Source organism: Xenopus laevis, chromosome 1S, assembly GCF_017654675.1.
Source record: "Xenopus laevis strain J_2021 chromosome 1S, Xenopus_laevis_v10.1, whole genome shotgun sequence".
NCBI classification, from domain to species: Eukaryota; Metazoa; Chordata; class Amphibia; order Anura; family Pipidae; genus Xenopus; species Xenopus laevis.
Genome location: NC_054372.1, coordinates 27,710,322 through 27,736,792, shown reverse-complemented (window position 1 = coordinate 27,736,792; position 26,471 = coordinate 27,710,322). Strand labels below are relative to the sequence as shown.

The 26,471-nt window shown below is 38.9% G+C and overlaps 1 protein-coding gene across 1 annotated transcript in view; it reads left to right on the top strand.

Annotated features, from left to right (window-relative positions):
* The window catches only part of corin.S (corin, serine peptidase S homeolog), an 89,792-nt gene that overhangs the window by 30,505 nt on the left and 32,816 nt on the right, over positions 1-26,471 (top strand). Inside the window, exons 3-7 of the mRNA XM_018243131.2 lie at positions 8,177-8,599; positions 9,170-9,380; positions 16,065-16,246; positions 18,333-18,446; positions 23,445-23,552. Of these exons, the coding sequence (XP_018098620.1) occupies positions 8,177-8,599; positions 9,170-9,380; positions 16,065-16,246; positions 18,333-18,446; positions 23,445-23,552 (1,038 nt within the window). The remainder of the gene's footprint in view (positions 1-8,176; positions 8,600-9,169; positions 9,381-16,064; positions 16,247-18,332; positions 18,447-23,444; positions 23,553-26,471) is intronic.

Genomic DNA, 26,471 nt, shown 5'->3' with positions numbered 1-26,471 from the left:
GAATGTTAGCAAAAAGATTTTGTATGCTATACTTTGCTTAAAGGGATACTGTCATGGGAAAAAAAAAATTCAAAGTGATTCAGTTAATAGTGCTGCTCCAGCAGAATTCTGCACTGAAATCCATTTCTCAAAAGAGCAAACAGATTTTTTTATATTCAATTTTTGAAATCTGACATGGGGCTAGACATTTTGTCAATTTCCCAGCTGCCCCAAGTCATGTGACTTGTGCTCTGATAAACTTCAATCACTCTTTTCTGCTGTACTGCAAATTGGAGTGATATCACCCCCCTCCCTCCCCCCCCCAGCAGCCAAACAAAAGAACAATGGGAAGGTAACCAGAAAGCAGCTCCCTAACTCAAGATAACAGCTGCCTGGTAGATCTAAGAACAACACTCAATAGTAAAAACCCATGTCCCACTGAGACACATTCAGTTACATTGAGAAGGAAAAACAGCAGCCTGCCAGAAAGCATTTCTCTCCTAAAGTGCAGGCACAAGTCACATGACCAGGGGCAGCTGGGAAATTGACAAAATGTCTAGCCCCATGTCAGATTTCAAACTTGAATATAAAAAAATCTTTTTGCTCTTTTGAGAAATGGATTTCAGTGCAGAATTCTGCTTGAGCAGCGCTATTAACTGATGCGTTTTGAAAAAAACATGTTTTCTGATGAAAGGATCCCTTAAACATGCAACTTGATAGTTGTATCTCTTGTGTTTTGTGCACTACAACTCCTGTGCAGCCTTACTGGGGCTCAAAACTGTCCACCTGGTTTTTGAGATACTGAGAATTGTAGCTAAACCACATCTGGAGAGCCTTAGGCTGAAGATTATTGTTATGGAGGCACACTGAGCATGCAGATTGCTAGACATATGAGATGGACACCCCGAACACAAAATAAGGATAAAGTTCAAATATTTTTTTTTTGGAAAAACAAGATTAGTGGAGCTCAGTGGTTCTTTGCTTCTGCCCAATGGCATTTTTCTAGACTTTGGCATCTTCCTGTCTCCCCACTGTTTAATGACTTGTTACAGATGGAAATCGGTGTATTTCAAATTCTGCTTATCCATTTGCAAGCCTTTTTCACAGGGGAGGGGTTTACATATGTAAAGGTAATAAAGTAAAGTCTAGCATCCTGTTCTTGAACCATCCTCACATTTCCTTGTAATAATAGCCTGCAGGTTGCCCTGTCCAATCTGGAGATGATTCCCTACCAGTGGGTTGTCATATCAGGGGGTTTAAGGGAATGTATTTTTACAAGACACATGCATGCCACTGGAAGTAAATATAAAGTATGCAATGGAAAATAATAATAATAATAATAAATTTATCCCCACCTTTTTTTTTTTTTTTTTGGAAAAAAAAAACCATATGTTTTCTGACTATGGTTTCTCAGTAAATTTTACCAAGACAACGTCTCAAAGAAAAGATGTGTTTATTGAGAATTTAAAACTCATGTTTCATGGCAGTTTTTCAAAGCAGGAAGTTATTCATAAATGTCATGTTGTAATAAAACAATGGATTTGCTTTATTAACCCCAGGTGTAGCACAACAATGCAGTGGTAGCCAACGCTCATCTGCTGTTTGGGGAAATGTCATCAAATATTGGGCTAATTACAGACTCTATACTGCTATAGCCTTTTTGGAGATGTTGTTTCAAGAGTAGCTTTATTTTTCCAGATGAGGTATCTACATTTATGCAAGTGTGCCATGTATGAGCCATAAGATGTGCAGTTTTCCCCCCTGTTAGTTCTCCAGCAATTGCACCTGTAAATAAGCAATTGTGTGTGTGGAGTGGTTGGGGGTCAGAGAAAGTATCTAATCAAGTCTGTCCACTACATTAGGGCCATTTCCCCGCAGAATTTTAAGAAAATGCAAGGAATTATATTACATTATTGTAACGTTAGCAAATCTGCCCTTGTCTAGCAATCTACAGTAGGAACAATCGCAGTTTGTTATAGTTTAACAGACTGGAGCAAATATAGACCACATTAATAAATAACTTCCATTCATTCATACCTCATGATATCATATATTTTAAAAAATAAAGTATTCAAGTGTTATTATTAACTTAATATTGAGAAACCTGACATTAAGGCAAAATATATGTAAGATAAATGTAACATTCCCTTTAGGAAACTAGAATGGAAACCATAGCTAGGTTTACATTATATTTCCACTTGAAGCTGGAGATTGTGCAAGTTAAATACACATGGAGATATGTTTGTTTTCACATTCACCATAGATATGACATGGAGAGAGTAGAGAGCTCTCCTGCTGCCTTGCACAACTCAAGCCTTTCTCCTCTTTGCACTAGTTGGCATAGTTGCTTGTTATATTTATTCTTAGTAATGGAAATTAAAAATAGAAATACAATTTGGGTTCAAACTTCTGGGTCACATCATATCATCATTAGCACCAACTGTTGAAGATGAAATGCCTTAAATATTTGCTTCTGGGCGCTGTCACATTCCAGTTTGAGGAAAACCAGTAGTAGCTAATAATACATTCAACTTAGAAAGCACAAGAAGAACGTTTATTATTAAATAATGTACCACTCTCCCTGGATTCTTGCGAGCAATTATTCTGGTTCTTGTATTGTGGGGATGGGGAAGACTACTCGGGCCAAAGCAGGAAAGGGCCGAAGTGAAAATTTGAAGTAAAAAAATTCAAATGTTGAGCTGTTTTTGTGTACTTCGATTAGGGAATAGTCCAAATTCGATTCAAATTTGAAAAAAATTATCATGAACTGTCTCTTTAAAACTTTGACCATTCACCATCTAAAACCTGCCGAATTGCTGTTTTAGCCCATGGGGGAAATCCTAGAACCCATTTGGAGTCAATTGGTGTTTTTTTTTTATAATACTTTTAATCAAATTCAATTGAATACAATCTTAGTTCGATTAGAACGATCAAATACTGCATATTCACCCACAGAAAAAAAACTTCTTCTTTTTTTACTAAATTTCGGTTGGTCTTTTTTATTCGAATTTCAAAGTTATGGGAGTTCAAAAAAATTTATCAAAAATCAAATGTGATTTTTTTTCCACAATTCCAATTTCTTTGCACCCAAAATCACACATTTGAGTTTTATTTTTGAAAACTCGAATGTCTGTGAGTTAATAGGCAAAACAAATTTGAAATTCAATTGTAAATATTTGTTTTCTATCTAAAAACTCGATCAATTCCGTTTTCAGGACATAAATTCGATTGATTTGAGTTTTTTTCAGGACATGAACTCGACCATTAGAGTTTTTTTCCCTGTCGTTTGTCGTTTGTTGTTTTTGACGTTCGGATTTTTCCTTAAACACACAAACATTCAAAAATTCAAGTTTATCCAATATAGAAAACCCCTCACACAACAAATTTGATTCTTGCCCCTTAATGTTGCACACAGCAAAATGACTATAAAACATTTTGTAGGTAGCCAAACTCAACTGATCAGATACAGGGGACATGAGGGGAAGCATGTGAAGGAACACAATGTACTCCCTGTCATTACTGAGGCTGTCAAACCTTTTTAAGGTCTGGGAGACATCAGCAGAACTGGTGGACAGACCAACTTTGATCTGATTGACACAGAAGATACCAATACACATGCATACAAAAAGTACTAAAACTAAAAGTACTAAAAACTATTACTAGAAATATTATTCTGAAACATACAGTCAAACAACGATTTGTATCCCAAAAGTTGAGAATATCTTGTATTGGGGTTTTTGAATACAGTATATGATGAAAATGTATAAGGTGAATAATATAGACTTTTACTAATGTCTATAAAAACCACAATACTAATAGTGAAAAACTAAAAAAAAGGGTATGGACCCAGCATTGAACTTTGCATTCCTCTGTTTATAAAAAAAAAAAAAACAACAAAAACAACTTATTCTGTTTATGATAACTCTGTGTTCTTTCTCTTGGTACAAATCCTACTATGTGTCCCAGTGCCCCTATTTATGTACTCATCTGTTTAAAGAAATCAAATTATATCATGTAAACAGCTTTGCCCTTGGCCAGCTCATTACTGACCTCCCCAGAGAAAGTCATTTGATTTATTTGGCAAAAATGACCTTTCACTTTATTAACTGTTTTTATGCACTGATATCATAACATGGGATTCCTCTGCCAGCCACATTCCTTCAACATCCAGAACACATATCTGACAGCTAGACTTTTGCCTTATACAGAAGAATGAGCAATGTAATGCCATAGAGCTGAATTCATCATCAGTAAAAGGTTTGACCTATGCATGAAAATCATTAGGTTAATTAATAGATGCAGTGTAGCTCACAGTATTCTGCTGTGTATCCTTTGTGGAGGGGAAGGAATCTAAGGAAGTGAAATCGTTTTTTAATACCATTCAGTGGATTTCAATATAGCCATAGCTCGGAAAATATTGCAATAAAATTACATGCAGTTAGCAGTCAAATAGGCATGAATGCTTTAATGAAAAGCTATTCTATTATTTTATAAAAATACATATAAATACTATACAGCTTTCTTTGCATTATGGAAGCAAGAGAAGTTTTGTTGCCCACTGATGGCACTACTTATTCAATGATAATGGCCTAAGGGTGCATTTGGATGAAATTTTACATGCACAGTATTAGGATGCAATTTAGAGAAACTGATACTAATAACTAACGATGGCATTCTGAAAGAGAGTGCACATTTACGGTTATGGCACATTGGGCACACATTGGCAGACAGCCTTAGGCGTTTCGTGTCACCCAAGGACACTTAATCATAGGTCTGGGGCATGAGCACCCTTGACACACCACGGAAAGCGGTAAGCTTATCCTATAATCCATAGATTCAACGTTCTTGTAGTTTGGAAATATATATTTTAGTGAGGACGAGTGTTGTGAGGTCTAGTTATGTCTTTGAATCTATTTACCAGAAAACAATAATAAATAATGAAGACAGTGTTGCCATTGAAAATACTATCTGGGGTTTATAAAGCTTCTGCATTGGCTGATCCTGATGCAAGGACACCACTCGTGCAAGCGGACAAACAGCACCAGCTATAAATCCTGCAGTTTCTATGATCCACAATCTTTTTGTACAACCCCATTGGTAATGAAAGTAGAGATTTGGAAATTTTTTTTTTTTTAAATCTGCCTAACTGCCAGTTGATTCAAGGCAAAAAAAACCCATCTGAGCCTCACCAATTTGCCTCAGAGGGGGAAAAAATTCCTCCCTGACTCCAAAATGGCAATCGGACTAGTCCCTGGATCAACTTGTACAATGAGCATATCTCCCATAACCCTGTATTACCTCACTTGCTAAAAAGCCATCAAATCCCTTCTTAAAGCTATCTAATGTATCAGCCTGTACAACTGATTCAGGGAGAGAATTCCACATCTTCACAGCTCTCACTGTAACAATCCCCTTCCGAATATTTAGGCGGAACCTCTTTTCTTCTAATCGGAATGGGTGACCTTGTGTCAGCTGGAAAGACCTACTGGTAAATAAAGCATTAGCGAGATTATTATATGATCCCCTTATATATTTATACATAGTTATCACATCACCCCTTAAGCGCCTCTTCTCCAGCGTGAACATTGCCAATTTGGTCAGTCTTTCCTCATAGCTAAGATTTTCCATACCTTTCACCAGCTTAGTTGCCCTTCTCGGTACCCTCTCAAATTCAATAATGTCCTGTTTGAGTGATGGAGACCAAAACTGAACGGCATATTCTAGATGGGGCCTTACAAGTGCTCTATACAGTGGAAGAATGACCCCCTCCTCCCATGACTCTATGCCCCTTTTAATACAGCTCAAGACCTTATTTGCCCTTGATGCTGCATTGCTTGCTACAGCCAAGCTTATCATCTACAAGGACTCCAAGGTCCTTTTCCATAATGGATTTGCCTAGTGCAGTCCCATTAAGGGTATACATGTCTTGGATATTCTTACATCCCAGGTGCATGACTTTACATTTATCAACATTGAATCTCATTTGCCACTTAGCTGCCCAGATTGCCAGTTTGTCAAGATCCTGTTGCAAGGATGCCGAATCCTGGATGGAATTAATTGGGCTGGATAATTTTGTGTCATCTGCAAACACTGATACATTACTTACAACACCCTCCCCTAAGTCATTAATGAACAAGTTAAATAAAATTGGACCCAATACCGAGCCCTGGGGGACCCCACTAAGAACCTTACTCCAATAGAAAATTTGCCATTAACAACCACCCTCTGTACCTGATCCTGTAGCCAGTTTCCTATCCACGTGCAAACGACTTCATTAAGCCCAACAAACCTTAGTTTAGAAAGCAGTCGTTTGTGGGGCACTGTATCAAACGCTTTGGCAAAATCCAAATAGATCACATTTACTGCCCCCCCCACTGTCCAGCATCTTACTTACCTCATCATAAAAAGCAATCAAATTCGTCTGACATGACCTATCCTTCATAAAGCCATGCTGATTGCTGCTCATAATGCCATTCACTAGGACAACATTTTGAATGTGATCCCTTAACAAGCCTTCAAATAATTTGCCCACCACAGATGTCAAGTTTACTAGCCTATAATTGCCAGGCTGAGATCGTAATCCCTTTTTAAATATTGGAATAACATCAGCTTTTCTCCAATCCATAGGCACCATACCAGATGAAAGTGAATCTGAGAAAATCAGAATTAGGGGCTGGTCTAAAACTGAACTAAGCTCTCTTAGAACCCGGGGGTGTATGCCATCAGGCCCTGGAGCCTTGTTTACATTAATTTTTATTAAAGCTTTATGAATCATATCCTGAGTCATCCACTGACTAGATTGAGCTGAGCCATTAGTGCAGCTAAAAAGTGAGCCAGGGAACTCAGACTCCTCTATTGTATACACTGAAGAACTGATTTAACACATTTGCCTTTTCTGTATTTGTTACAACCATACTGGTACCATTATTTAATGGAGCAACACTCTCAACCTGCATCTTTTTACTATTAATATATTTAAAAAACTTTTTAGGGTTAGTTTTCACCTCCACCGCAATTAACTCTTCATTTCCTTTCTTTGCCTTCCGGATTGCTGATTTACAAAATGCAGCTTCTGTCCCAACAGATTTGTAGTTTTTAAATGCCTTTCTCTTCTTTCCCATTAACTTCTTTACTTCTGTATTAAGCCACACAGGATGATTCTTAGAGCTTCTACGTTTAGTCCTTATGGGAATAAATTGAGAACAGTAATGATTTAATATCATTTTAAATGACAACCATTTCTGTTCTGTGTTTTTAGCTGAAAACGTAATGCCCCAATCAATGCTCTGTAGGGCAGCCCTCAAGGCACTAAAATTAGCTTTTGCAAAATTCATGGTTTTTGTTGCCCCAGTACATATTTGTTTTTTGCACCAGACATTAAAAGATATAACATTATGGTCACTATTACCCAGGGGTTCAATGACTTGCACATTTGCTATAAGTTCTGGGTCATTTGAGATCACTAAATCCAGAATAGCATTTTTTCTAATAGGCTCAACCTGTGCCATAAAATTGTCATGCAACATTTGTTCCCATGAACTGATCTGGCAGTACTGTTGCTCCAGTCAATATCTGGTTAATTAAAATCCCCCATTATCATTACTTTACCCAAACTAGCCCCTTTTCTATTTGCATGAGGAGCTTCGCCTCCTCCTCCTCACTTACATTAGGGAGTCTATAGCATACGCCTACAATTAATTTGCTGGACTCTTTACAATTGGTGAAGAACTCCACCCACAAGACTTCTGCCCCCTCATTTTCTAACATAACCTCCTCCTTTATATAAGCTTTTAAATCCTGCCTAACAAACAGACATACCCCTCCTCCTTTTCTATTGCCTCTGTCCCTCCGAAAGTATAACCACTGATATTTACTGCCCAGTCATGCGACTCATTCAGCCATGTTTCGGCCACACCAATCACATCATATTTTCCCTCCAGCACCAGCATCTCCAGACTCCTTGCAGTTGCAAACATACATTTAATAATAATGTTTTATAGCTCATGTATTACATGCTACAGGTATATGTTCTACAGGTAGATCTTCTAGATGTAAATAACCAAATGAAAATGCTCTTACAATGTTGGGGGTCTACATGTTACATAAAACTAACTTTAACCCAAATTTTCTCCTAAAGGCTAATGTGAAACCATGAAATTAAATAATCTTAAATTTTTAAATAAAACTCTCTTTGTAGGTGTAATAGACAAAAACTGTTTCTACTTTAATAAAAGTGACATATTAACACATAACGTTGGAGAAGGATCTCTGCACATTCCTATTGTTGGCATGGGGGACAATACTTCAGATGGAACATTACACAAAGACTTGGATATGCAGCCTACATTAAGGAATATTCCTGCAACTCAGTTTGACCAAAGCTATATGAACTTCAGTGGAGTTAAAGAACAGCCACTCATCCCTTTTACTCAAAGCACACTACTACAAGACAGTGATGATGATAATAATGATTCCTTACTGACCAAAGAAAGGGAACAAGATGAAACCCTACTAGAAAAAAGGACTACAAATGTCACTTCTGGGGACTTGATTGAGGAATATAACTCTTCATCAGTGAAGACATCTGGTCCAGCAAAGCACGGGCTTGCAATTAAAGAAGGTATGGCAAAGATTATATTTATATTTATATGCAAGCTATCATCTGCATTACTCATTATGTAGTTTTTCCATAAGTCCAGTGTAATTGTGACCATGTGGGAAACTGTGCCTGGTAGGTCAAAACAAATGCAACGACACAGGCATGTGATAATTAATTGAATGCAAATAAAGATTGCATCACTTCTGGTGCTGGCTATTATGATGACATTACAATGTGATTCTTGTGGTGCACCAATTGATGCTACTCACTGTGGGAACCCTGGAATTAGGAATCAGGGTTCCACTGTAGGAGCTATTGAGGCAGCGTTGGATATCTATTATTTAAGAATCTAAGAGAAATGTAGTAGAAAGAGAGGTCAGAGAAGTTTGGTGGGGGGGGGGGCCAGTGGTGCTTGTCGATCCATAATCTTTATTGGAGAAAGAAAATACATTATCCATGTTCTGCAGAATTAGGGAGCTCTAAGAAAGCCATACCCTACACTATGCATACCAGTTTGCATTTTTTAAAGGAAAAACCTTTTATAATATAGTTTGTTTTTTAACTAAATGTTTCTAATTTGTTTTTTTCTAGGTGCCTGTATAAACATTACGCACAACCAATGCCAAAATCTGCCGTACAATTACACTGTTCCCAAATCAGTGTATTCCTTTGTTAAGAGCATAGAGATGGAAATGTTCCTCAAGTTCTTCAGCTATCTCAATCGTCTCAGCTGCTATCAACACATTATGCTTTTCGGTTGCAGTCTGGCCCTTCCAGAATGCTACAGCCACAGCGATGAGAGGTATTTGGCAGCACCAAATTATAAATGTCTACTGGGATTAAAACTTGACTGTGGGCTATTTTTAAAAAGTCAAACATCCCTAGCGTACGTGGTTTGTACAGGTTGAAATGTAGCAAACTATTGTACATGGACATAAATCACTCAAATTCTAAGGTTGTTCACAGAATAAGTGTACAGTTCAGAACTGGATCTAGTCCTTTTTGCTGTTTTTCATCAATGAAATAAGATGTGCATATTTTGATTTTTGTCCTCTTTATTGTAATTTTTTTCATCAATAACTTTTGGAATGACACCAAGATTAACTTAAAGCTGCTTAAAGGAGAACCAAACCCTTTTTATTAAAACCCCCTACCCTAAACAGACCCCCCTCCCTGCCCCCCCAGCCTAGTTGTTACCCTGGGTAAATGCCCCTAACTCTTTACTTACCCCTTGTTGCAGATTCAGGTTAACAGGTGTCATCTTCTTCTCTTCGGTAATCTTTGGGTCATCTTCCGGCGCTTTTTCCGTGGCTTTCGGCACATGCACAGTTGCTTGGGACCGGAAGATTGCGCCAACTATGCATGCGAAGATACACCACTCTCTTCCAGAAGATTACTGAAGAGAAGAAGATGGCGCCCGTGAAATCTGATGTCCTGAATCTGCAACGAGGGGTAAGTAAAGAGTTAGGGGCATTTACCCAGGGTAACACCTAGGCTGGGGGGAGCAGGGATGGGGGTCTATGCAGGGAAGGGGGGGTAGGGGATTTTATTAAAAGGGGTTTTGTTCTCCTTTTAGTGTATACAATCTAGGGGACCATAGCAGTTTGGGAGATGGTGGTCAATGAGATTCTCTGTGGATAAAGTTTATGCACACAAGCCACAACAATAAGCAAGTTAGGTACAGTTTATATGAAATGTAACTTATTTAAGCTAAGCAACAACAGAGAAATGTATCTCCTTATCAATACACTTCCAGAGTACTCAACAATATTTCTCCTATGTTCTTTAGTATCTATGTTAGATTATTGAAACAAATTACACCTGCAGAGCAGGCCTGCTAATAACACAGAACAGTAAATCCAAAGGGGGTTGAATTCATTTGAAGTCTGACAGCTTTTACTGGCATATGTCAGCTTTGTTTTTGCTCTCCTTCTGTAATCTTTCTGCTACGCAGCTTTTTACAGCAACACTGCACTCAGGAGCTGTCTCTTTTAAAGAAATTTAGTAGGGCCTCCCTCACTGCAGTCACAAACACCCAGAACTAGTTACTAGTCTACTAAGCAATCTGATACATTACAGTAAAGGGTTAGTATTTTACAAACTGTACACTACAATGTCAGATCACATTGAAAAAATGTTGTAAAACAATTTCTGTGGAGTCCAAGGGAAGGCTGGGGGACCATAAAAAGTGTTGGGGGCCACAAGTGGCACATTGACCTCCATGTGGACAGTCCTGATACAAAATCCAATTAAAAAATATAATAGATTCAATTTTTTTTCTACACAGGCTTAGATATTTGTGCTGTTGTGTTGTGTTATTTGTAAAATCTCTTGCAAAATGTTCAAAAATACTGTCAAAGATAGAGTCTCAACAGGCGGCTTTTCATCCTAGTTGGAAATTGCTCTAAGCCTGATTATTATCCTCTTCAGCAATACAGATAGGTCAGTTTTAGGCATGACTTTTTAGGCAGGACTGGATGCTGCTTACTGGATTTTCTTGGTAACACCTCCATGTTGTCTGTGAATAGTTTTTTTATGTAGCTTGGTGCCTATGAAAAGATGTGCACCATTGTCTGTTGACTTTTACCTCTGTGTTTATCTATATGGTTAGGGAGCCTTAACATTGATGATATAAACCCATAGCTGGGTAGTAAAGTTGACTCTAGAGTCTAGTAAAACACACTATATAACCCTTTCTTGATAGCTGAGCAAAATATGGTTTGTACCTGTTAGAAACACTTCACTTTTCTCTGCACAGCTTGTCTTTTGAACTAATGGCACCATTGGATTGCAACTTTTAATTCTGTTAGTAAGAAAGAATCGATGTGAACATTTAGCCAGAACCATGATTGAGCCAAAAGAAGGCTGCCATGACTGCCGGCTGAAAATATAAATAAACCTATATGTACAGTATGTACAAAAATAGATTTTATAATATTTTGTTGATCATATCTAGTGATGGGCGAATGTGTCCTGTTTCGCCGAAAAAATTGCGAAACGCATTGAAGTCAATGGGCATCAAGATATTTTCGACATGTGACAATTTTGAAAAAATTTTTATACACGCAACTATTTTGTCCAAATGTTAAAGTCAATTGGCATCCAAATAATTTTGACACGTGACAATTTGTATGGGCACGCCAATTTTGTTGTTGCAACGAATTTTTCGCCAGTGAATTTTTGCCGCAGTTTCATGAAAAAACATTTGCAGGGGTGAAATGTGGAAAATCGCCGCAAATCCATGCCTGCCGAATAAATTCGCCCAACACTAATAATATCCATTCATAGCAGAAAGCAACAGGACTGTGGAAAAATCGTCAATGTGCATTTACACCAAACATAATGATTATTATGATTTTAATTAAGTGTTCTGCCATAAGGGGCATCATCCAGCATTTTTTCACCACTGCCTCGAAGGTGTTTTCCTCCCCAGTTTTGCTAAATTTTTTCTGACCTAGCAATTTTTTTGGCTAGAACATGGTATGCATACAGGAGTGTCAGAAAGAGTTTGTTCATACCATACAGAATTTTTACATTTTATTAATAATAGATATTTATTTGGCTCGCAGGAACAATGAAGATGCATTGTTCCCCAACTGATATTTATTCTATAGTGGTTGGCTGATTAGCCTTTAGATGGCAGCTTTGTTATTTGTGTTGTAGACAGTACTTGAAAGCTTGTGATGCACTGGGAGAGACAGGACATGTTAAATAGAAAAAATAAGACATAATGCACAGAATATTATTATTTTATGATCACTAACAAAAGTTCTATAATATTTGAAAGCTACAGAAATCCAAAGACAGAATTTCTTCCCAATCCGGGGAAAGGTAATAAACCACTATTTGTTAGAGTGAGCATTACTAGTATAGAGATAGACTTGTTCTTTAGACACATTTACAAATGCTTTAAGTTCTCTCAGTATCGGATAGTTACAAATGGTACATGTTTCAGTCGCCTGTGTGCATGTTTATGTGGAGAAGATGGTTTCCGAGCAGGTTTCTATTATACAATAATAAATGGACACATCTGGGCCTCACCCCATATTGTGAAGGTCTGTTGGAAGTGTGAAAGCATGTCACAAGCGTATTCATTCTTTGCTCACACAGTATACAGATGTATCCAGTACCCATGGAGATGAAATCAGAACAGTTTGCTTCCAATGAAATGGGTAATGATATCCCACGGTGCAGCTGAAATCAATTAAGGCATTCATTTCTGTTAGAAAATCCTGATAGGTAAAGGTGATAGATAAAACTTTCTTTTGCATAGTACTCAGCAGGCCCGGACTGGCAATCTGTGGGTTCTGGCAAATGCCAGAGGGGCTGCTATAAGGTCCCATAGAAAGTCACTATTTAGTGGGCTGGGGTGGGCTGTTTGGGCCTCTGTGTACCTGAAATGCCAGGGCCTATTTTAATTCTCAGTCCGGACCTGGTACTCAGATACCGAACTTATTTGCAGGTCTAACAGCTCAGCAAAACCTGATCTTATTCCAAATGCAGGTGCAGCTTGATGGAGCATTTATATCTCCTCTCATCACTGATACATTTCTTGGCACATCAGGGAACTGTCATGGGGTTAATAGCACAGATGTCTAAACTGAAGGCATCCAGCTCTGTTCTCTAAAACCCTGGGTGTCCATGGGTGTAGTTAGTCCATAACAGCTGGAGGACAAAATCACATGCCTGGTTACATTATACGGGATTTTACAAACACTATGTTCTTTGTAATTATTTGCCCAAATGTTATTTTGTAAACCCAAGCAAGCAGTCTGTCATGTTTAACAATAACTCAGCCTCTGAAGTTTCATTCAAGCCATTTTTTTGTTTGTTTATTTGTTCATGCAAAGGTATGGGGTCTCCCAGTCTGATTACAAAATACAAATATATGCAGAGCAAAAATGATCTAATTGATAACAGAAATGTTAAATGCTATTTAATATACTTGGATCACACAGAGGACATTGCAAGAACTGCTTCAAAATGGTGTGTGTTGTAAAAATAGACCTACGTTCCTGTCCTATCAGTAACTTTTTGTACATTGTGATTAGTCCGTAGTAAAGTCTCCCTGAATTCCTTATTATCACAGACATCATTTTCACAGAGTTGGCACGTATTGTTCATTTTGAAAGGAGCCTTAAAGCAATTGTTCAATATAAAAATAAAAACTGGGTAAATAGATGGGCTGTGCAAAATAAAAAAAACGTTTCTAATATAGTTAGTTAGCCAAAAATGTAATGTATAAAGGCTGGAGTGACTGGATTTACAGACCTGCTTCAAGGTCACTATAAGGAAAGTTGTGAAAACTGCAATTTCATCCACATAGAGGTAATTACACTGCACATTAGTTTATGGTAATTGCCATAACAATCTGCCATCTCAGTTGAAGATTAGTGGTTTTACAGAAATTAATATTGTATTATTGAGTAATGCACAGCTGCTCCCCTCCAAATGGTACCATCTTGTTCAATTTCCATGCTTCATTTGGATCACATTAGCAGGATAATCGGAAACACCCTCTAACATATAATAACTTTGACTTCCTAGTGAAGTATAGGCTCCAACCAAAGTATAGCATACTATATATGTATATATCTCCTTTATGAACAGCATGGTGGCAAGGCACTATATAGCACACAAGGGGCGTCATTTGTACCCTTTATGCAGGGCAATTGTATTTAGGTACAAAGCTTGTCACTGGAGTCAAGTTAGCATGCATGGTACTCATACACTCAACTCACACAGCCATTCAGTTGTCCAACACCTTGCTCAAAGGCCTAGGCACCAAATGCCTTTCTCTTTCCAGAGCACGGTATCCTGCATTGTACAACATTCAGGCAAATAATTATTAAAAAGATACTGTCATGGGAAAAAAAATTTTTTTTCAAAATTAATCAGTTAATAGTGCTGCTCCAGCAGAATTCTGCACTAAAATCCATTTCTCAAAAGAACAAACAGATTTTTTTATATTCAATTTTGAAATCTGACACGGGGCTAGACATATTGTCAATTTCCCAGCTGCCCCAAGTCATGTGACTTTTGCTCTGATAAACTTCAATCACTCTTTACTGCTTTACTGCAAGTTGGATTGATATCACCCCCTCCCCCCCCCCAGCAGCCAAACAAAAGATCAATGGGAAGGTAACCAGATAACAGCTCCCTAACACAAGATAACAGCTGCCTGGTAGATCTAAGAACAACACTCAATAGTAAAAACCCATGTCCCACTGAGACACATTCAGTTACATTGAGAAGGAAAAACAGCAGCCTGCCAGAAAGCATTTCTCTCCTAAAGTGCAGGCACAAGTCACATGACCAGGGGCAGCTGGGAAATTGACAAAATTTCCAGCCCCATGTCAGATTTCAAAATTGAATATAAAAAAAATCTGTTTGCTCTTTTGAGAAATGGATTTCAGTGCAGAATTTTGCTGGAGTAGCACTATTAACTGATGCGTTTCGAAAAAAACATGTTTTCCAATGACAGGATCCCTTTAACCCACAGTGGTGTGTTGAAAGCTGCAATTCTTTAAATGGAGGCCCATGAGTGTTCTGTTTGTACCAGGAAAAAACATTATGGGTTGAGAAATTTACATATAAATCAGGTCAACTTCCCTTTAATTAAGACAGAAGTAAATATACGAAACAACATGGACACCTCCCGCCAAACTGTATATCACAGGTACATAAAAGTAGGATATAGCAGCCCTGTCACTTGTCACAAACAATTGTTGGTTTCTATTTTCTTTTTGAATCATACAATGTGTAGTGCAGCATGTTATCAGCTATCTGACACCAGTGAAGTGGCCATAACTCTGTGCTATATTGGTTGTTGGCAAAGATGCACAAAGACTGTTGTTGTCAGATGTGTCAAGTAAGTGTCGGCTTGGAATGGGCACTTCATTCACAGAACTTCACACCTCACGCCCCGTCTCCTTATAGCAGCTCCCAAGTGATAAGCAACTGTGCATTGAACTCATGCACTGCTCTGGATCTCCATTAGATAATTCAGCAGGAACGTGAAGCACTTTATATATCATCCAGCACTTCTGTAGGTGATGACAATGTGTAACAGTCTGTCCTTGTAAGTAATTGTGGTGTTTATACAAATGGCCTGCGGGTGTCACTGTGCATACACAGGACGTTCTGTACAGCTTAAAAGTGAAAGTTACTGTTGTATAATGCCTGCATGACTCTGCTAATAAAGCACTGTTATACTCTACTCATCTTCGGCTACCCAAAACATATCAATCTGCTTTTAACCATGTGCTATTTATATTTACTGGGAATGCTAGCGGAGTGGGCTACCCAAATCACCAAAACAACTGCATTTAAAGGGCTACTATACCCAAAAGTGTTATGCTGCTATGGAGAGAGCCATTTCATGAAAATGACATGAAAACAACAAATCACTTTTATTCACTGATTATATTGTTCCTTTAATAAGGTGTCTTAATCCTCTTCTTTTGTGGATTTGTCTTTAATGCAGCTACCCCCTACTGCCATGCAGATCGTTTTGTGAGGCAGCGCAAGAAGGCTGTGAGCCAATGCTGCAGGTGGTCAACTCTTCGTGGCCAGAGTTCCTAAGGTGCTCCCAGTTTCAGAATAAAACAGACAACAGCAACACCAGCCGTGTGTGCTTCTCTCCATTGCAAGAGAAAGGAAAGCAATGTATGACATTCTGGTATAACATTAATGCTAGGGCAATCATAATTCCCAGGCCTCTCCTGAAACCCTAAGCCATATACTCAGAAGCCAGCTTTTGGTTGAAACAGCCTTAGCTTTGTTTATTAAAGTGATACTGACGCTAAAAAACTACTTTTTAAAATATGAATTTACATTAAAAGTTACCTATAGGTCATGCTGATCGTTGTTTACGGAGAGGTCTGTTTTTGTAAATAATTTTTAGATGATGTTCTTAAACCTGACTGTTTTGCCAACTTGACTGTCCCATCTCACCCTGTCAGTTTCTAATGCTTACGGACTCCTGCTGCACAAATATGGCAGCCCCTTCATAGATGAGCACGGGGAGACAGATGGGTAATGTAAAAGCCTTGAGCAAATACTTTATGGCAAAATTAAAATTAGCAAACAAAGCCAATATTATGATAGATGTAAAAATGGTTTAATTTCTGGTGTCAGAATCTCTTTAAGAAATCTAACATAGCCATAATAGTATAATATCGATATTCATAACACATTAAACAGAAATATGATTTAAACAATAAATACTGTATAACATCAATAACTTGAGGATACTCACTGCTAAGCCTAACAAAGCCTCCACCTCCTAATCCCCACAACACACCTGCTACCTTGTAGTCCTTAATAAAGTTCTAGCCCGAGGCCTATACCTTGCACCCCACGTATGCATTAAAATTGGTATCCCCCCTTTCTAGCTGCAGGGAAGTCATTCTTATTTATTGCTACGATGGCTAATACCCTCTTACTAAATAGGGCAGGATGGGGGGAAGTTGCCAAAGTAAGATGGCTCTTATTCCCTGGTCACTCACATCCTCCTCCTAAATCCTCCTAAAGTATATGACCAGTGATACCTCTACTGCAATATATAATGAGAGGTTGTATCATTCTAAACAATAAAAGGCTGAGACTGTAAGTGGTGTGGCATTTTCATCTTCATTGCTAAGATTTCTTATTAACATAGGATAGACATAGGAATCCTGTTTAGTGTTCAAAATTAGTGATCGGTAAATAAATTCGCGGGCACGAATTTGCAGCAAATTTCCATGTTTCACCTCCGGCGAATAAATTTGCAAAACGACCACGAAAATTCTATGGCATCAAAAAATTTTGGACATGCCCCGGAAAAGTCTCTAGTGGCAAAACCATTGTGCATCAACATTATTAGGATGCCCATTGACTTTACCGCTGGTGTTGACACGAGCGTTTCACGAATTTCACTGGAAATTTGCACATTTTTCAGCGACAAATTCGCCCATCACTACTCAAAATCCTACACTGATTTAATTGAGTTTCAGACAGGTTTTCCAACTGCTTAATTACTAGAATCTCACCCAAACAGAAACAGAAAGGCAGCTTTGTTAAAAGAAGAGGACCTTTACAGTAAGTACAAACAATGATAGATGCTAATTGCTGAAAACCCAACTGGGTTTCATGACAATGGCATTTTCTCTAGCGAAAGCATTCCAAACCCTCTTTAAACAGGCATCGCATTCTGCTAACACTGCTGTCCTTAGGAATTGATGTCAATGTGCCAGTCTGCTTCTGATTACAGAATGTGCTTGTAAACGTTCATGGCGCTAATATAAATTTTACACTGGGATTTGGGTCCACAGAACAAATTAAAAATGGGCATGGGGGAGCTATGACTTCAACAAAAAAACACTGTTTCTTCTTTAATTTGCAGGATTTGTTCTTAAATCCTCATTTGGCAATGCTATATAACTGGATATGTATCAGAGGTCAGGTAGTTAAGTAGAAAAAGGATGCAGGGTAATAGCCTATTTACTAAAGCTCGGAGATTAGTAGATAGCAACAAAATCATGTATTTTGTACAACACATAAATATTTGTTCTCGTTTTCATGGAATAAAACAGAAAACATTAAAAAGGACAAGAAGGTCAGAATTTTTTAGTCTTTTTTTAAATGCATTTGGCTCTGTGCTTATACACTGTAGATATTAAAGGAGAACTAAAGCTTAACTACCACTTAACTGCCACCACTAGCCACCTATATACATTATCTGACTGACATATAATTATTCATTATCTTTTAGCTCCGTGCAGAGAACACGACAGCTTCTTGTGTGCCAATGGAGTGTGTATACAAAAGAAACTAACGTGTAATGGATACAATGACTGTGATGACTGGAGTGACGAGGTATATTGCAGTAAGTCAGTCTCAGACACTCGTTTTTCCACTCAATCGATTTTATTATCATTCCAGCCAATATATATTTTTAAAATTGAGCAATAGACTCAATCAGATAAGTGTCAAGACACATTATTGTGCTGCAGGGGAGTTGCTTTTGCTGTTCATCCATTGCCAGATCCAAAAAAAAGAGGGCGATCATGATGCATTTGAAGATATTAGAGAAAAGTACAATGGCACACGCGGCAATTCAAGCAGAGAGGACCGGTCCTCCCTGCTTGAATTGCCGCGTGTGCCAGTGTACTTTTCTCTGAGATTAATTGGGAGGGTGCCGATCCCTCCAACACCGAGCACAAGGCATCCAGAATTGAAGGCCAGGGTGTGCGAGCGGGCCTACTATCCAATCCAGCATATTGGCAGTGTAAGAACAGCTAATAACATGGATACTTTATTTGATCAGTATCCCAGAGGCTGGTAATGTGTTAGCACTATAACATTTTTGGTTACTTAGCCTAACTAACTAATAGCCTGAATTTAAGGTATAACGAGGCGCTTTCTAATACAAAACATTCCACATCTGACTGACAGTTCCTCAAGCATTAGGGACAACATTTGTAGCATTAAAAATCAACCATCATTAAATATTTCAGAGCACTTGGACTTGCTGTACCCTGCACTTGACCAGGTTAAAAATTGAGTGATAATAAAACATTTTCTAAATGTCAAAAAAAAAAAAAAAAAAAAAAAACACAAAAAACAAACAAAAAAAAAAATTGAGTGATGCTGGGCACAGGTCCCATACCTGTAGTAGTATATGTATGTACTGGTATGGTATCTATTATCCAGAGACCTGTTAGCCGGAAAGCTGCTAAATATGGCATATTGTGCTATTTGTAAAAAGTAATACTACATTTTTGACTGATTTGCCATTTCTGTCTAATGATAGAACTTAGTTGATTAACTAAGATATATCGTGGCAAATTTACTAACCTCGCCAGCGACAAGTGTAGATTTGCCAGGACAACGCTAATTCACTAAAATCCGAAGTTGCGTCCAGGGCGCCGAACGCTGGCGAAGTTGGCTAATTTGCATAGGGCGGGAAGTTAAAGCTGAATGGACGTATATGTTGCAGCAAATACATTACACTACACAAGTCCAGGAAACCTTAATAAAATAAAATAGAGTTGTTATATTGCCCTACACATGAGCCCAGTGTATAGTTTATATAGTTTATAATCTACAGTCTGGTCATTTCCCTATGGGACCAGACTGTAAATTATATCCTTATAAACGGCGCGTTCTTGCGGCAGAACGCGCCGATTATAAGACAGAGAGCACTTGCCACTGCTCTCCCTGTAGTTGTTACTCCACTCTGCCCCCCCTTCCGTCTAATTTCCTAGACCAGCTAACGCGCTCCTCCTAACATACTCGCAAGTCATCCAGTCTTTACTTTCTTCTCTCCTTGCCCCTCCGTGTCGGCTCCGTCTAGTGCCTCACGTGATGACGTTCCCAGCTCCCTCCTCGCACGCTGCGTCTGCAGTCTGGCTCCCCCTCCCTCCCACCATCTCAAGTTTCGGTTCCTCTGCTTCGCAGACATCAAGTGACAGTCTGCTCTGTCTGGCTTCCCCTCACAAGGCCCCTCTCCAGTGTCGCTCCCCTCCACTATCCGGTACCAGTTTCAATCTCTCTTCCTTTCCCTCTCCTCAGCTGATGACGTCACCCATAGCAGGCCACATTAAAAGAACTAAAAGACCCAGAAGAGTACAGATGCAGGTACTTAGTCCTAAATAAGGGAAACTGGGTAAACCAAAAACTGAAGTCAGCCAAGGGAACAATTACAGACTAAAATTTACAACTGTATAGAACGTTAAGCCAGATATGTAGTAAAGTCAGCTATTTAGGAAATAAACCACTGCACACAAAAATTGTAGATTATAATGCATAATGTACCCCCAACTTAAATTTATAAAGATATTAGAAGTCACCTCGGAGTTATGTGACCTGTATAAAAGCACTCGGCCTGCGGCCTCGTGCTTTTATATGGTCACATAACTCCTCGGTGACTAATAATATCTTTATAAATTACAGTAGGGGGTACATTATCCACTATATAATACACAAAAGCCATGAATATCCTGTAAATTATATCCTTATAAACGGTGAGTTCTGATGTCATCAGTTATAAACGGTGAGTTCTGATGTCATTTCTGTCACATGACTCATTGAAATTTGTGTATTATAATAAATAAAGTACCCCCAGTTGTAAAATATGAGGATATTAGAAGTTACCTCGGCCTCGTGTTTTTATATGGTCATGAAACTCCTCGGTAACTTATAATATCCCTATATTTTACAAAAGGGGGTACTTTATTCACTATATATAGTGCCATATGTTAGGAAATGTAGGGGAGAAGCAGGTTACCCCAAAAGAATTTTACGCTCTTTTGCAGCCTATCACCCTGAAAAATGAAAAGACACCATCGTTTTGTGGACTTTGAAAAATTTTCAAGTTCTGTCTACTCTATTGCACTTCGCCTGGTCTGAGGTGGTGAAGGCAAGTCTGGCGCAAGAAGTAACGTTCAGTAAAATCCGCATCTTAGTGAATTTACGTTTAGTTACGTCCATTCGCCAGAGTGAAAATTCGACAGGCATTAGGGAGCAAAGTACCGCTAGAGTCTATCTGCTTCTCTAGAGAAGTTACACCAGCGACCATTAGTAAATCAGCGATGTACCTAAATGACGTTACGCTGGTGAATTTTCGCCAGCGTTAGTCACTTCGCCCTTTAGTAAATTTGCCCCACAATCTGTTCATTTAGCTGTATCCAACTCTTATACCTGGTGACATATGTAATAACTTTACCTGAGGTAAGCAATGTTGCAGTTTCCACATATGTCCATTGCTCACAATATTTCAGTATTCAATATTTCATTACCTGTGTATTATGCAAATATTAGAAACATATCCAGTAGCTATAAAGTTGTTTTCTAGAGAAAGTAAAATAAGAGAAGGCTCCTAGATGCATCTTATACTTTGCTGAATACTTGTTTCATGCTTTATTGCCTCTGTGATTTACAAATGCGAATGATACTGACAGGGAACATCTAATGCAAAAGTCCTAACAAATGACTGTCACGCTCTGAAACATAAATAAGCTGTCACTCAGCTCAAGAATAAAAGCTGTGAAATAAATCCTTCAACTGAATTAACATGACAGTGAGATGTCTGTTGATTTGTAAAACGTCATCTTTGCCAAGCTGGCTGTGAAGCGTTGATTTGATATGTAGACACTTTTATGGAATCAACGAGAAGAATGAAACAACAATTTTAAGTCAGATGGGAGAGAAATGCACTGGCTTCCTTTTAAAATGTGTTTAGCAGCAACTATCGGGCTCATTTATCAAATCTTGGAAAATTAGCACCTAGGCAGTAACCCATTGGAACCAATCAAACGTTTATCTAAGTTAGGATCAAGTACAAGGTACTGTTTTATTATTACAGAGAAAAAGGAAATCATTTTTAAAAATTTGAATTATTTGATTAAAATGGAGTCTATGGGAGATGACCTTCCCATAATTTAGAGCTTTCTGGATAACGGGTTTCCGGATAACGAATCCCTTACCTGTAATTGAAGAGAGGCTGCAGCCCTTCTATTTTAGAGTGGTAGAAAATCCAGATTATGGAATGACCTCTTATTCGGAAATCCCCAGGTCCTGGGCATTCTAGGTAACAAGTCCCATACCCGTACTTCAGTATTGCTGTGCTCGGCACCTTTGCTTCCTAATGTTCTGAATTTTCCAGCATGTCTGATCCCTGAACCAACTGATGTCCATAGAACATGAATATCGATTGGGATGGGGCCACCATAAAGTACCAAAAATCACAGGCTCTTATTGGTGTATATAAGGCCAACTTAAGTGACATGATGTTTTTAGGAACATGGCTTGCCAAATAAAATGGCAAAGGAAATGTGCAGCACTAGCTGAAGGTGGAACTATCCCCTAAGCTTGAATCTAGCCATAGAGAGAATAGGAAAATAATAAAATGTGGGTATAATGGCCCATACCAATTAGTTAGTAATTCTTTTTGACCTGTCTCCTAGTTATGAGCTCCACAAGTATTGCAGATTTCCAGCTATATAATATGATACGGTCAAACAAAATAAATTCAACCTACAGGTATGGGATCCATTATCCGGAAACCCATTATCCACGATTTACAGAATGGGCGACTTTCGAATTTCTTTAAAATGATTTCCTTTTCTCTGTAGCAATAATAAACCTTGTACCTTGTACTTAATCCCATCTAAGATATAATTAATTCTTATTTGAAATAAACCCAAGATATTGGGTTTATTTACATGATTTTCTAGTAGACTTAAGGTATGAAGATCCAAGTTTTGGAAAAGTCCGTTATCCGGTAGTCCTGAGCATTCTGAATAACAGGTCCCATATCTGTACTAATAAAGCTATAATATCGCTATAAACTACTTGTATACTAGTTTCCTAGAGAAGAAACGACTTCACCAGTAGAAGCAACAACATCAGTTGAAACAGTACAACACACAATGTATTAAAAGGCTAATACTGACTCGACATATATATGATTTATATTGTTATGACTGTTCTATTTCACACTGTTAATCATGGGCTTTCCCTTTTGCTCATATAATATGCCAGGAATGAATTTCAAGTGCTGCAGGACATATTTGTTGGGTGATAAGTGGCATCTCAAGAACATGTGATATGAGCCTTCAAGCCTTGATTTATTTCAGCACAGACAGTACCTGGATTTATTATGTAGTTTCCCAGTAGGGTGCCTGGCTCCCTTCATTTTTGGGCATTTTGCAGGAGAAATACTTGGAATGCTTTCACCTCCTTTACAACAAACTGTACCATGATCTGGCAGGAGTTATGTATATACCCCCAAGCCCCATTTGGCGTGATATTCTTTCATTTTATGGAATGCGTAGGATATTGTATCTCTGACTCTTAAAGTCTCATTTTTATCCTCTTACAGATTGCAGTGAACATTTATTCCGCTGTAACACGGGCAAATGTCTGAATCGCAGCTTGGTTTGTGATGGATATGATGACTGTGGAGATCTAAGCGACGAACAAAATTGCGGTATGTCCTGAATTTGGCAGCCAGAGACAGAACATCTTTATTCTGTTCTGAATTGTAGAGCTTCTGCTTTGAAATGTTGTTTTTGCAGCCAGGATGATTAAATAATAGCATCGATATAACATTTAACAAGATAACAAGTTGAAAAATGAAAAACAGCTTGGGAGTGACGTATTTTAAAAGGTTTTAACTTAGAAAAACATATGAACCAATGCACAATGGATTTCATATTTCCATGTGACTCTTTATTAGGGATGTAGCGAACGTCGGAAAAAATGTTCGCAAACATATTCGCGAACATGCGTCCAAAAATGCGAACGTCGCGAACCCCATAGACTTCAATGGGAAGGCGAATTTTAAAAGCTAGAAAAGACATTTCTGGCCAGAAAAATGATTTTAAAGTTGTTTAAAGGGTGCAACGACCTGGACAGTGGCATGCCAGAGGGGGATCAAGGGCAAAAATGTATCTGAAAAATACATTGTTGACACAGCGCTGCGTTTTGTGCTGTAAAGGGCAGAAATCACACTACGTCACTCAGGTGATGTTTCTGGACACGGAATGTGAAAAAGCTCACACAGCTAGGTGGCACTTGGTTAAAGACTGGGCAAACAATGCCTGCAAGGGCAACGTATACAGTAGTGGATACGGAATATATTATTGCTGCTGTAAAAACATCACTCAGGTGATGTTTACGGACACGGAATTATTATTGTTATTTAGACAGAATGTGAAAAAGCTCACACAGCTAGGTGGCACTTGCATACCTCCCAACTGTCCCTCTTTTGACCACTCAACCCCCTGTCCCTCTTTTGTACTGGAAAGTCCCTCTTTTCTCTGCACTGAACAGCCAGAAAAAAACCCAGTTTCTAACTTAATTAGCTTTTGGCAGAGAGCTCAGAACAGCTAACAGGTGCAAATAAGATACTTTGTAACAATTTTGACTCTGGTTGGTGCTGGTGGTGGTGAACTACTAGGAGGAGCAGCACACCAGTCCCACTCCCCAACACAGCTAGACTAATAGCACTGGGCTCTTACAGTAGCAAAGTAAAAAAAACAAAAAAGAAAATAAAAGCAGTCCTTACAAGGACTATTGGGTTACAGGCAGCAGTCAGCAGATGAGATCAGAAGCAGTGCCCACAGCAGCTACATACAGAGCACTGCAGTAGAAGGTAGATTACTAGTCAGCAAAGCTAACTAACCTAAACTCACTGTCCCTCAAATCCCTGCAGAGTTCTGTCCCTACAATACAGAGCAGTATCAAGTAGATTACTAGCCAGCAAAGTTACTATCAACTGTCCCTCAACTCACTAAACAGCTCTCTCCCTACACTAGCTCTTCCAAGCACACACAGGCAGAATGAAAAAACGCTGCAGGGCTTCAGTTTATATATGGAAGGGGAGTGGTCCAGGGAGTGTGGGGGTGGTCCAGGAGGGAGAGCTTCCTGATTGGCTGCCATGTATCTGCTGGTCTGGGGGAGAAATGGCAAAAATAAGCGCCAGCTAAGGCGAACCCAAATTGGCGAACGTCGCGTGACGTTCGCGAATATTCGGCGGACGCGAACAGTCGATGTTCGCGCGAACTAGTTCGCGGGCGAACAGTCCGCGACATCCCTACTCTTTATTACAAAAAGCCCACATATGCACAACATCTGGTACGCCCATCTTATCTTGTATAAAATGTATTTATGAGCAAAAATCTGATTGACACAATCAACATGTAACTGTTTGTCATGGAAGAAGACATTGCTGCTGTTGTACACCATATGAAGACCTTGTCTACTCTTTCCTTATTAAAGGAACAGTAATGCCAAAAAAATGTAAATGTTTTAAAGGAATTACATTATGAAGTACTGTTGCCCTGCACTGGTAAAACTGGTCTGTTTGCTTCAGAAACACAACTATAGTTTATATAATCACGCTGCTGTGTAGCCATGGGGGCAGCCATTCAAGCACAGGATACACAGTAGATAACAGATAAGTTCTGAAGACTCCCATTGTATATTAGAGAGCTTATCTGTTTTCTGAGGTCTATCCTGTGCCTTTTCTCCTTTTCAGCTTTGAATGGCTGCCCCCGTGGCTACACAGTAGCTTGTTTATATAAACTATAGTAGTGTTTCTGAACCAAACACACCAGTAGTAACAGTGCAGTGCAGCAATACATTCATTATTTGGTGTTACTGTTCCTTTAAGCTGAAGTCATATCACTTCTACAATAATGCAGATAATGACCAGTCATGGCATTTAGTCACTAGTCCTTGTTAGTCACTAGTCCTACTTATTACAGGCATGGTTCTATGCTCCTGGGTGTAATACCACTTATTACCCAGTTAAGTCCATGACTACTTATTTGGCTCAGTCTGGGAATAATATTCTTCTTAGGAAATAGTTAAGAAGCATGTTCCACAATGAAAAAAGTCATCCAGTGTTCAAATGAAGGTAGAAACATTTTAAAGGAGAATTCAACCCTTAATTAAAAAACCTTACCCCACCCAACCCTGCATAGACCCCCCTCCCTGCTCCTCCCCAGCCCAGCTGTTACCCTGGCTAAATGCCCCTAACTCTTTACTTACCCCTCGGTGCAGATTCAGCGCATCGGAGTTCACGGGTGCCATCTTCTTCTCTTATCATCGAATGGGAGTGGTGTATCGGCGCATGTGCAGTTGGAGCGATCTTCCGTTTCTCGACAACTGCACACTGCCGAAAGTGACCGAAATTGCCGAAGTGAAGGAAAGAGACCCGAAGTGCCGGAAGATGGCGCCTGTGAACTCAGATGCCCTGAATCTGCACCAAGGGGTAAGTAAAGAGTTACGGGCATTTACCAGGAGTAGCAGCTAGTCTGGGGGGGGGAGCAGGGAAGGGGTCTATGTAGGGTAGGGGGTAGGGTTTTTTTCATTAAGGGTTTAGTTCTCCTTTAAAGTGCTT